Source organism: Rana temporaria, chromosome 6, assembly GCF_905171775.1.
Source record: "Rana temporaria chromosome 6, aRanTem1.1, whole genome shotgun sequence".
Classification (NCBI taxonomy): domain Eukaryota; kingdom Metazoa; phylum Chordata; class Amphibia; order Anura; family Ranidae; genus Rana; species Rana temporaria.
In genome coordinates, this window is record NC_053494.1 from 15672706 (window position 1) to 15685918 (window position 13213).

At 47.6% G+C, this 13213-nt stretch overlaps 1 protein-coding gene across 1 annotated transcript in view; it reads right to left on the reverse strand.

Moving 5' to 3' along the window:
* Positions 1–993: 993 nt before the first annotated feature.
* LOC120943170 overlaps positions 994–13213 on the reverse strand; it is a 41918-nt gene continuing 29698 nt past the window's right edge. The window contains exon 9 of the mRNA XM_040356308.1: positions 994–1056. Coding sequence (XP_040212242.1) covers positions 1037–1056 — 20 coding nt within the window. The 3' untranslated portion in view covers positions 994–1036. The remainder of the gene's footprint in view (positions 1057–13213) is intronic.

Consider the following 13213-nt stretch of genomic DNA (forward strand, 5'->3'; position numbering starts at 1 on the left):
GAGGACACGGAGCATGGAGGGGGACACGGAGCATGGAGGGGGACACGGAGCACAGAGGGGGACAAGGGGCATGGAGGGGGACACGGAGCACGGAGGGGGACACGGAGCACGGAGGGGGACACGGAGCACGGAGGGGGACACGGAGCAGAACGGAGAGGACAGCAGCACGGAGCACTTAGGAGGACACGGAGCACGGAGGGGGACACAGAGAAGAACGGAGGGGACAGCAGCATGGAGCACTTAGGAAGTTAGGAGGACACGGAGGGGGACACGGAGCAGAACAGAGGGGACAGCTGCATGGAGCACTTAGGAGGACACAGAGCACGGAGGAGGACACGGAGCATGGAGGGGGACACGGAGCATGGAGGGGGACACGGAGCACAGAGGGGGACAAGGGGCATGGAGGGGGACACGGAGCACGGAGGGGGACACGGAGCACGGAGGGGGACACGGAGCACGGAGGGGGACACGGAGCAGAACGGAGAGGACAGCAGCACGGAGCACTTAGGAGGACACGGAGCACGGAGGGGGACACAGAGAAGAACGGAGGGGACAGCAGCATGGAGCACTTAGGAAGTTAGGAGGACACGGAGGGGGACACGGAGCAGAACGGAGGGGACAGCTGCATGGAGCACTTAGGAGGACACAGAGCACGGAGGAGGACACGGAGCATGGAGGGGGACACGGAGCATGGAGGGGGACACGGAGCACGGAGGGGGACACGGAGCATGGAGGGGGACACGGAGCACGGAGGGGGACACGGAGCACGGAGGGGGACACGGAGCACGGAGGGGGACACAACGCACGGAGAGAAGTTCCCCTGGTTGGGTGAGAAAGTAGAGAGAAGACGGCAGAGAGGGAGAGAATGAGAATGATAAAAGAAAGAAGTGAGAAGGGGAAATTGAAATGGGAGGGGAACAGAAGGGAAAGGAAACTGGAGATCTTAGGAAATGCAGAAAGACTTACACATAGAGAGGTAGATTGTTAGAACTCACCATCTGGTACTCTTCTGTCTCTGAAATGTGCTGCTTATTTCTCATGTATTATTCCCACCTTCTGAAATGACATAAAACACCAATTTACTTTTAAGTGCCGGTTCACACTGCCCCCCAATGCGGGAACCCTGCGAATCCACTGCGGGTTCCCGCATCGCATGTCTCCCGGTGGCCGGACCACTGCAGAGGCCACTGCTTTCCCACAAAGAGCAAGGGCCCCTTCTCTGCAGCCTAATGCAGGGGGAGGCAGCACTTTGGGTCCATTCACGTCAATTGAACGCAGCCACTGCTCCCAATTCGACAGCTGTGCGGGTGCGTGGTCCCTGAACGCACACGGGGGGGGGGGGGGGGTTGATTTTCTGAAACTGGAGAGTGCAAAAATTAAAGTGGTTGTATACCCTCAGGGTATACTTGCACCTACAGGTAAGCCTACATTAAGGCTTGCCTGTAGGTGCTGGCAATATCTCCTTAACCTGCATGGTTAAGGTGATATTTGCAGAAAAGGGGGCACCGATGTCTACGGCGAATGCTCACCGCAGACAACGGCGCAGGCGCACCGAGTAAGGCGGCTCTTGAATGGGAGCCTGCCGGAAAGTGCTGGAAATGTGCGCATGCGCGGGGATCGTGCCGCTTGCACGGGAATGACCTCATCGCCGCTCCGGTCACTCACATCGCCGGAGCGGCGATACCCGGAAGTCACTCCAGGTATCATGGCGGCGACGGAGGACGTGTCCGAGGACCGCTGTGGGGGCTTCGATCTAAGGTAAGTAATCGATAATGAGCTAGTATGCTATTCATACTAGCTCATTATGCCTTTGCCTTGTAGGTTTTTTTTTTTTTTTTAGGGGTATAAGCTAACTATAGGGGGGTCTGGCTGTAGGTGTGACATCATTAAGCTTTGACCATAAGACCTGGAAGCTGATTGGTTTCTATGCAGAGCCGCACCAGATTTTGCACTCTCCAGTTTTAGTAAATCAACCCCATTGCCTTTCATTGGAGCCGGGGCACCAGCATGGCTGTCAAACTGGATGCAGTTGCTGTGCCTGTGCAATGGCTGCATCCCAATTGACATGAGTGGGACTGCCTGCATAGGGGTCCACAGAACACCTGTGCATCCGCGTGCTGGCAAACATGGCCGCCACGCAGCTCAGTACACCTGTGTGAATGAGGCTTTATTTGCTGCAATGCGCAGAAAGCAGCGTTGAGCCCAGATTAGAAAACATTAAAGGGGTTGTAAAGGTTCGTCTTTTATTTTCTAAATAGGTTCCTTTAAGCTAGTGCATTGTTGGTTCACTTACCTTTTCCTTCCATTTCCCTTCTAAATGATTTTTTTCTTTGTCTGAATTTCTCACTTCCTGTTCCTCCTCAGTAAGCTTTCCACCATCATCCGAGCCTTTCTGACTGGAGGTTAGTCGGCGTGCTCGCCCCCTCCCTTGGGACTACATCCCTGCGGGGAGATGCTGTGAACGTTCACCGTCTCCCTGCAGGGATGTAGTCTCAAGGGAGGGGGCGAGCACGCCGACTAACCTCCAGCCAGAAAGGCTCGGATGATGGGGCAAGCTTACTCAGCGTCTCCCCGCAGGGATGAAGTCTCAAGGGAGGGGGCGAGCACGCCGACTAACCTCCAGCCAGAAAGGCTTGGATGATGGGGCAAGCTTACTCAGCGTCTCCCCGCAGGGATGTAGTCTCAAGGGAGGGGGCGAGCATGCTGACTAACCCCCAGCCAGAACGGCTCGGATGATGGGGGCAAGCTTACTGAGGAGGAACAGGAAGTGAGAAATTTCAACAAAGAAAAAAAACATTTAGAAGGTGTAACGGTCACCACCGTTTACGATATTCCCATTCCATCAACCACGACAGCTTATCTGACACTCCACAATCTAGCAGACACGATCCATCCCATTTCCCAGAATGAACGAGACACGCACAGCTCTGTTCTCTGGTTTCAAAATGTATGAATGAACACTTTTAATGGTATCTTAGCTTTCTTATATACAGTACAAGTATGTTACAGTGACAATTAAACTCTCCACCCACACATCACACAATGGGGGGGGGCTTCAATACACCTTCTCTTAGACAATGACATTCAGTTGAGTTAATTATTAGTCATTATCCAGACAGCCTGTCTCCGTGATTCACCTGCATAATACACATTTCTATGTCAGACGTTTTGGCACCGATCTGACATAATTACTACAGTTGACAAGTCACATTCCACACATAACAGTATTAGCATACATAATGAGAGGTCTTAGGAGCCAGGCTGAAATAACACCTAAAAGCTAGACATCTGACCTTTACGGACTGAATTTGCATCTCACAATGGAATGTCTAGGAGCAGCCCCAATTAACACCTCAAAAGCATGTGTCCTCACATTGAATGAAACACTCCACTGACCTGGTGGGGTCAGAATAACCACTTGTAATATCTCAAGATATCCTACAATATGAATTATCAGTTATCAGTCACCCTATGCCCAAAAGGGGCACAGGGTGACCCTAGACCCAAGAGTCATTAGTGACGCTGGCACAGGAGTACCCCCCATCCTTCAAAAGTCTTTGGGTGTCACGGGTCATTCCGTTACAGAAGGGAAATGGAAGGAAAAGGTAAGTGAACCAACAATGCACTAGCTTAAAGGCACCTATTTAGAAAATACAAAATAAACCTTTACAACCCCTTTAACCTCTTGGGACCCGCGCTATAGTCAAATGAGGGCTACAGCGCGGATCCCAAAATCCAACAGGACGTCAATAGACGTCCGCCCCTTTGGGCGTTCCCCGCGCACGCTCCAGAGCGCGCAGCGGGGAAACTCTGTGTTGGCCGTGTCCCTTGGACACAGCCAATTAGAGATCGCCGCGAACGGCCAATCAGAGTGGCCGTTTGCGATGCGATCTGTGCGGCCAATGAGAGATGATCTCATATGTAAACATATGAGATCATCTCTTATTGCCGTTTTACACAGAGACAGCGGTGCTGTCTCTGGAGAGGAGACCGATCTGTGTCCCTTGTACATAGGGACATACAGTGAGAAAAATAAGTATTTGAACACCCTGCTATTTTGCAAGTTCTCCCACTTGGAAATCATGGAGGGGTCTGAAATTGTCATCGTAGGTGCATGTCCACTGTGAGAGACATAATCAAAAAAAAAAATCCAGAAATCACAATTTATCATTTTTTAACTATTTATTTGTATGATACAGCTGCAAATAAGTATTTGAACACCTGTCTATCAGCTAGAATTCTGACCCTCAAAGACCTGTTAGTCTGCCTTTAAAATGTCCACCTCCACTCCATTTATTATCCTAAATTAGATGCACCTGTTTGAGGTCATTAGCTGCATAAAGACACCTGTCCACCCCATACAATCAGTAAGAATCCAACTACTAACATGGCCAAGACCAAAGAGCTGTCCAAAGACACTAGAGACAAAATTGTACACCTCCACAAGGCTGGAAAGGGCTACGGGGAAATTGCCAAGCAGCTTGGTGAAAAAAGGTCCACTGTTGGAGCAATCATTAGAAAATGGAAGAAGCTAAACATGACTGTCAATCTCCCTCGGACTGGGGCTCCATGCAAAATCTCACCTCGTGGGGTCTCAATGATCCTAAGAAAGGTGAGAAATCAGCCCAGGACTACACGGGAGGTGCTGGTCAATGACCTGAAAAGAGCTGGGACCACCGTTTCCAAGGTTACTGTTGGTAATACACTAAGACGTCATGGTTTGAAATCATGCATGGCACGGAAGGTTCCCCTGCTTAAACCAGCACATGTCAAGGCCCGTCTTAAGTTTGCCAATGACCATTTGGATGATCCAGAGGAGTCATGGGAGAAAGTCATGTGGTCAGATGAGACCAAAATAGAACTTTTTGGTCATAATTCCACTAACCGTGTTTGGAGGAAGAAGAATGATGAGTACCATCCCAAGAACACCATCCCTACTGTGAAGCATGGGGGTGGTAGCATCATGCTTTGGGGGTGTTTTTCTGCACATGGGACAGGGCGACTGCACTGTATTAAGGAGAGGATGACCGGGGGCCATGTATTGCGAGATTTTGGGCAACAACCTCCTTCCCTCAGTTAGAGCTTTGAAGATGGGTCGAGGCTGGGTCTTCCAACATGACAATGACCCGAAGCACACAGCCAGGATAACCAAGGAGTGGCTCTGTAAGAAGCATATCAAGGTTCTGGCGTGGCCTAGCCAGTCTCCAGACCTAAACCCAATAGAGAATCTTTGGAGGGAGCTCAAACTCCGTGTTTCTCAGCGACAGCCCAGAAACCTGACTGATCTAGAGAAGATCTGTGTGGAGGAGTGGGCCAAAATCCCTCCTCCAGTGTGTGCAAACCTGGTGAAAAACTACAAGAAACGTTTGACCTCTGTAATTGCAAACAAAGGCTACTGTACCAAATATTAACATTGATTTTCTCAGGTGTTCAAATACTTATTTGCAGCTGTATCATACAAATAAATAGTTAAAAAAATCATACATTGTGATTTCTGGATTTTTTTTTTTTGATTATGTCTCTCACAGTGGACATGCACCTATGATAACAATTTCAGACCCCTCCATGATTTCCAAGTGGGAGAACTTGCAACATAGCAGGGTGTTCAAATACTTATTTTCCTCACTGTAGATCGGTCACCCCCCCCCCCACCCAAGTCACCCCCCCTCCACCTACAGTTAGAACACAATGCAGGGATACATTTAACCCCTTCCTCACCCCCTAGTGTTAACCCCTTCAATGCCAGTCACATTTATACAGTAATTAGTGCATATTTATAGCACTGATCGCAGTATAAATGTGAATGGTGCCAAAAATGTGTCAAAAGTGTCCGATGTGTCCGCCATAACGTCGCAGTCCCAATAAAAATCGCAGATTGCTGCCATTTGTCCCCTATTTTGTAGGCGCTATAACTTTTGCGCAAACCAGTCGCTTATTGCGATTATTTTTTTTTTTTACCAAAAATATGTAGAAGAATACGTATCGGCCTAAACTGAGAAAAAAAAATGTGTTTTTTTTTTTAATTGGGATATTTATTATAGCAACAAGTAAAAAATATTGTATTTTTTTAAAAACTGTCGCTCTATTTTTGTTTATAGCGCAAAAAATAAAAACCGCACAGGCGATCAAATACCACCAAAAGAAAGCTCTATTTGTGGGGGAAAAAGGACGTCAATTTTGTTTGGGAGCCACATCGCACGACCGCGCAATTGTCAGTTAAAGCGACGCAGTGCCGAATCGCAAAAAGGGGCCAGGTCCTTTAGCTGCCTAAAGGTCCGGGTCTTAAGTGGTTAAAGGAACCTATTTCGAAAATACAAAATAAACCTTTACAACCCCTTTAATGTGATATATAGTTGGAAATGGAACTGCTTCCAATTTTATAGATCTTTCCTGTCCCCTTGGCAGGTAGTAGAAGGAAATGGAGACACGAATAGCAATAAAAAAAACTGGCAGAGGTTCTAACCCTTCCGGACGGCACCCAGTTGCTGTCTCAATCGCACCCGGTTCATACGGATCAAGGAGAGTTCCTACAGAACCATCGGGGAGGAAAGAGTGATTCCAGCCTGGAGGTAGACGCAGATATCCGGAGCATAAACTGCATCTAGCACATTATAAATTGAAGCCATAAATATTATCCTCGCTCCCTCAGTCAGCCCACGTGCACCATTGACAGTATTGCCGGAGTCTGGGCATCGGGCCAACCTCTCTAAAAATGTTTTTATCTCCTTTCCATCTGACCATGGGCCTTCAATTAGTGATGGATGGACCACTAGTAGCCTAAGAATCTGATCAACAATAACTGCGCTGTCCCAACGAGATACAAAACGGATTGTGGGGTCGCCTCCTGACAAAGCCCTATAAGGGCAAAACGCTAACGTGTATGACATCATTCTCATTTCTGTCTTGTGCGATAAGCGCAGTTATTGTACGACTCGCACGCTGTATGGATTGTAATGCAAAATAAACCTTCCTACCTGCACCTTGGGCCGGATTCAGAAAGAGATACGCCGGCGTATCTCCTGATACGCCGGCGTATCTCTGAGTTCGGGAGGTCGTATCTATGCGCCTGATTCAGAGAATCAGTTACGCATAGATATCCCTAAGATCCGCCAGGTGTAAGTGTTTTACACCGTCGGATCTTAGGCTGCAATTCCAGGCTGGCCGCTAGGTGGCGCTTCCGTATGTTTCACGCGAGGAATATGCAAATGAGGATTTACGCCGATTCAGAAACGAACGACCGCCCGGCGCTTTTTTTTTTTTACGTCGTTTGCGTTCGGCTTTTTCTTTTTTTTTATAGTTACCCCTGCTATATGAGGCGTAGCTAATGTTAAGTATGGCCGTCGTTCCCGCGCCGAGTTTTGAATTTTTTACGTCGTTTGCGTAAGTCGTTCGCGAATACGGATGGACGTAATTTACGTTCACGTCGAAACCAATGACGTCCTTGCGACGTCATTTAGAGCAACGCACGCTGGGATCATTTACGGACGGCGCATGTGCCGTTCAACTAAAACGTAAAAAAACGCGGGGTCAACATAAATTTAAGTAAAACACGCCCCCTACATCCCCATTTGAATTACGCGGCCTTACGCCGCAACACATACGTTACGCCGCCGTAACTAAGGGCGCAAGTTCTATGAATAAAGAACTCGCGCCCAAAGTTAGAGCGGCGTAACGTATCGGAGATACGTTACGCGGGCCGGACAGATACGCTCAGGTATCTGAATCCGGCCCCTTGTGTTTTTCACCTGCATAAGAAGTGCGATGATCCTGTAGTTTCATCGCGTCATTTGTTGCCCTGTACATACAGCCTAGAGCAGTGATGGGGGAACCTTGGCACCCCAGATGTTTTGCAACTACATTTCCCATGATGCTCCACTACACTGCAGAGTGCATGAGCATCATGGGAAATGTAGTTCCACAACATCTGGGGTGCCAAAAATCTTTGCCCCCCCCCTATCTCTCTCCATATATCCCCAGCTAAATTCCCCTGCCCCACCCTATTAAATAAAAAACTTCCCCCTCCTAGCACAAATACTCTACCCCTCAAATTTCCCCTCCGAGCACAAATCCCCCCCCCCACTCCAAATCACCCCCTCCTAGCACAAATCCCCCCCCCCCCAAATTTACATTCCTAGCACATCATCCCTCCTAGCACAAATCCCCTAAGGAAAAATGTTTGATCTTAGCACCAACCCCCCCCCCTCCTAGCACCAATCCCCCCCCCTCCTAGCACCAATCCCCCCCCCCCCTCCTAGCACCAATCCCCCCCCCCCCCAAATTTACATTCCTAGGCCTACAGTATAAAACGCCAAATTTCCTTGCAAATAATGGTACCGCTTTCAGCACCTTTTTTCTGAAATAATCATACCGCCAGGGAGGTTAAAGCCCACACGCGACCATTTTTACGACGTTAAAAAATTAGAGCATGTTGGAAATTTTTAATGCCCATTTTTTACGATCGTTTTTAATGACATTAAAAAAAAAAAACTTCATGTGTACGCGGCATTATACCCACAAGTCAGGAATGCTGCTGCGTCCGTCCATGAACGGAAGAGAAAACTTGTTTTTAACTTGTAAATCACAAATCTGAAAAAGAGGCTCGGTCCTAAAGTGGTTAAAACAACAACAAAAAAAGTGAACACGTAGAGAGCTTTTAATTGATAGTCGGACAGGTTGGCATTAGATTTTCGTTGCATGCATCAACGCTTTAACTGTTATCCCGCGGCATATATTCTGGGCTCTCCATCAAATGTCCGGGAGACGTTATGGATCTCTACACATTAGCGACTTGCCAGGAGCGCATTCTGACCTCTATTTCTGCCCAATGAGGTCTCATCGTTCCGCGAGTCTGAATTCTTACATGGGGTGGAGGACGTGGGGACAAGGAGGCAGTTACATGGTGACCAGTGCGGCAAGATTTCACGAGATTCATGAATTAATGAATGCATAGATAAATGTTTTCTGTGTTATAATAAATTTGAGAGCTAGTGGAGCGCCAAGTTCTTTCTCTTGATTTACCAGTAGCCTATGGGGTTATGTGCTGAACACCAGTGCACACAACTGGTGGGGACAATATAATCCGGGAGAGAGCGATAATAGCAAACACGGGCATTCCTCCAGCTATCCGAAGGCTTGTGTAGACGCCGGGCTTCAGATTCAGACGCACGCAGAATACAGCAATCTTTTGCTTCTTAGATGCTTTGTCGCACAATTGATTTGCTCTTTAGGGTCTTCACGCTGCTGTGAGTTGCTTTTGCATTTACATTGACTTGTCTAAAGCAGCTCAGACACAGACAGAAGCCATGAACCCTAATCAATGTAAATACATATGCAGCGCCAGAGGCGGCTCTCTAATTAGGCAAATTAGGCGGTCGCCTAAGGCCTCGCACTCACAGGGGTCTTGCAGCCGCCTAATTTGCCTGTGATCAATACTAATGTCGGCGCCATCGGATCTCTCTATCACCCCTCTCTCTTTCTCACCTCTCTCTCCCCACCCCCCCCCCCCTCTTGCATTGGCTGAATGTGTCTGATGGGTGAAGAGGGTGCCCTGGAAGTGGTGCTGATCACCTGTGTGCTAGATCCCTGCATTTTCTGCAGCCATTTTTATTAGCTTGAACTACTTTTCCCACTATGTCAATTACCTACCTCTCATTCCTTCTCTCTCTCTCTCTCTCTCTCTCTCTCTCTCTCTCTCTCTATCTATCTATCTATCTATCTATCTATCTATCTATCTATCTATCTATCTATCTATCTTTCCAAAACTTTGAATATCTTCTTATCTGTTATTTCACCAATCCATCTATTTGAACGCCTTTACATCTTTCCCTCTAAAATTAATGTATTTATCTATCTACCTGTCTCTTCATCCATTCCTTTGAACACCTATCTATCTGTCCCTCCATTATCTATCTATTGATCTATCTATCTATCTATCTATCTATCTATCTATCTATCTATCTATCTACCTATCTATCTATCTATCTATCTATCTATCTATCTATCTATCTATCTATCTATCTACCCATCTACCCATATATCTATCCATCTATCTGTCTCTCCATTATCTACCTATTTATCTGTCTCCCCATTTATCCTAAACTTTGAATATCTTTCTATCTGTCTCTCCACCAATCCACCCATCTCTTTGAACACCTTTACATCTTTCCCTCTATTATTAATCTATCTATCTATCTATCTATCTATCTATCTATCTATCTATCTATCTATCTATCTATCTATCTATCTATCTCCCTATCCATATCGTTCCACCTGTCTCTTCATCCATTCCTTTGAAAATCTATCTATCTGTCCCTCCATTATCTATCTATCTATCTATCTATCTATCTATCTATCTATCTATCTATCTATCTATCTATCTATCTATCTATCTATCTATAACTTTGAATATCTTTCCATGTGTCTCTCCACCCATCCATCTATCCATCTGTCCCTTCATTATCTATCTATCTATCTATCTATCTATCTATCTATCTATCTATCTATCTATCTATCTATCTATCTATCTATCTATCTATCTATCTATCTCCCTATCCATCCAAAATTTTGAATATCTTTCCATCTGTCTCTTCATCCATCCCTTTTAACACCTATCAGTCCCTTTATTATCTATCTATCTATCTATCTATCTATCTATCTATCTATCTATCTATCTATCTATCTATCTATCTATCTATCTGTCTATATTTATTTGAACATCTGTCCATCTCTACCCTTTTCCATCCACGTCTTTGAACATCTGTTCATCTTTCCTACCATCCTTCTCTCTCTCTCTCTCTCTCTCTCTACCCCTCTCTCTCTCTCTCTCTCTACCCCTCTCTCTCTCTCTCTATCTACCTCTCTCTCTCTCTCTACCTCTCTCTCTCTCTATCTCTCTCTCTCTATCTACCTCTCTCTCTATATCTATCTCTCTCTATCTCTCTCTCTCTCTCTATCTCTCTCTATCTACCTCTCTCTCTCTCTCTCTCTCTCTCTCTCTCTCTCTCTCTCTATCTACCTCTCTCTCTCTCTCTCTCTCTCTCTCTATCCCTCTCTCTCTCTCTCTCTCTCTCTCTCTCTCTCTATCTCTCTCTCTCTCTACCTCTCTCTCTCTCTCTCTCTCTATCTATCTCTCTCTATCTACCTCTCTCTCTCTCTCTCTCTCTCTATCCCTCTCTCTCTCTATCCCTCTCTCTCTCTATCTACCTCTCTCTCTATCTACCTCTCTATCTACATCTCTCTCTCCCTCTCTATCTATCCATCCACCCATCTATCTCTTCATAACACCCTTCTTCTATAAATATATCCTGTATATATGATATTGGAGAGGGGTTGTAGTTGGTTGCGGCTCGCGTTCTTAGTGTAGATCCCGGCGGTATGTTGCGGCTCGCGTTCTTAGTGTAGATCCCGGCGGTATGTTGCGGCTCGCGTTCTTAGTGTAGATCCCGGCGGTATGTTGCGGCTCGCGTTCTTAGTGTAGATCCCGGCGGTATGTTGCGGCTCGCGTTCTTAGTGTAGATCCCGGCGGTATGTTGCGGCTCGCGTTCTTAGTGTAGATCCCGGCGGTATGTTGCGGCTCGCGTTCTTAGTGTAGATCCCGGCGGTATGTTGCGGCTCGCGTTCTTAGTGTAGATCCCGGCGGTATGTTGCGGCTCGCGTTCTTAGTGTAGATCCCGGCGGTATGTTGCGGCTCGCGTTCTTAGTGTAGATCCCGGCGGTATGTTGCGGCTCGCGTTCTTAGTGTAGATCCCGGCGGTATGTTGCGGGGAGGTTGCTCGGGGTGCCCCTGAGGGTGATTGCTGTGGGAAGGGAGCAGGAACTGTTATAAATGTACATTTCTCAATAATTATCAGGAGTTCTGAGACCCCCAGAGCTGCCCAGCGCTTTCATATTGAATAAAATGTTATAATGATATTTTCAGCACAGGGGTAAAGCTCCACCATCACATCCATATCAATGTTTATCTCCTTCTCACCAGAGAGCCGGCCTCAGAGCTACCACGGAGACACTGGCCCAGATTCAGGTAGAATGGAGCAATATTTGCGTGGGCAAAGAGCAAAGATTTTTCTCTGCGCCCACGCAAATATTTCGATTTGCCCAGCGATTCACGGAGCAGAAGCTCCGTAAATTGCGCGGGCGATATGCTAAACAGCCGGGCGTAAGGCTGCCTAATGTAAATGATCCCGCCGGGGGCGGGAATCATTTAAATTAGGCGCGTTCCCGCGCCGAGCGAACAGCGCATGCTCCGTCGGGAAACTTTCCCGACATGCATTGCGGCAAATGACGTCACAAGGACGTCATTTGCTTCTAAGTGAACGTGAATGGCGTCCAGCGCCATTCACGAATCACTTACGTAAACGACGTGAAATTTAAATTTCACGGGCGGGAGGCGCAGCTATACTTTAGCATAGGTTGCCCCTGCTATAGCAGGAGCAACCTTGCGCTAAAGTCGCCGTACGGAAACTCCGTACCTTGCGTGCGCAGGGCCCGCGCAACTTTTGTGAATCGGTGGTAGTATGCAATTTGCATACTATACGCCGATCACAATGGCCGCGCCCCCTAGCGGCCAACGCAAGAATGCAGCCTGGGATGTGAAGGCATAAGGAGGCTTATGTCTGTCAGATCATAGGCTGCATTCGGTGTAACGAGGTTCCTGAATCAGGAGCATTCGCTACGCGGGAGCAAGTAAGCCCTTGCGCCGCGCAACCTATGGTTGCGCGGGCGCAAGTGCTTCTTGAATCTGGGCCACTAAGTGTGAAAGAACTGCTCCGAAATATGGGCTTTTCTGCAGAAGGAAGGGGTGTCTTCCAGTCCGGTTCCCCCAAAAATAAGCCCGGGTCTTATATTAATTTTGGCAACAAAAGACACAGGGCTAGATTCAGGTAGGGGCGCGCATTGTTACGGCGACGCAGCGTATCGTATTTACGCTACGCCGCCGTAAGTTAGAGAGGCAAGTTAGAGATTCACAAAGCACTTGCCTTCTAAGTTACGGCGGTGTAGCGTAAATGGGGCCGGCGGGGGCGGGAATCATTTAAATTAGGCGCACTCCCGCGCCGAGCGTACAGCGCATGCTCCGTCGGGAAACTTTCCCGACGTGCATTGCGGCAAATGACGTCGCAAGGACGTCATTTGCTTCAAAGTGAACGTGAATGGCGTCCAGCGCCATTCACAAATCACTTACGCAAACGACGTGAAATTCAAATTTCACGTCGCGGGA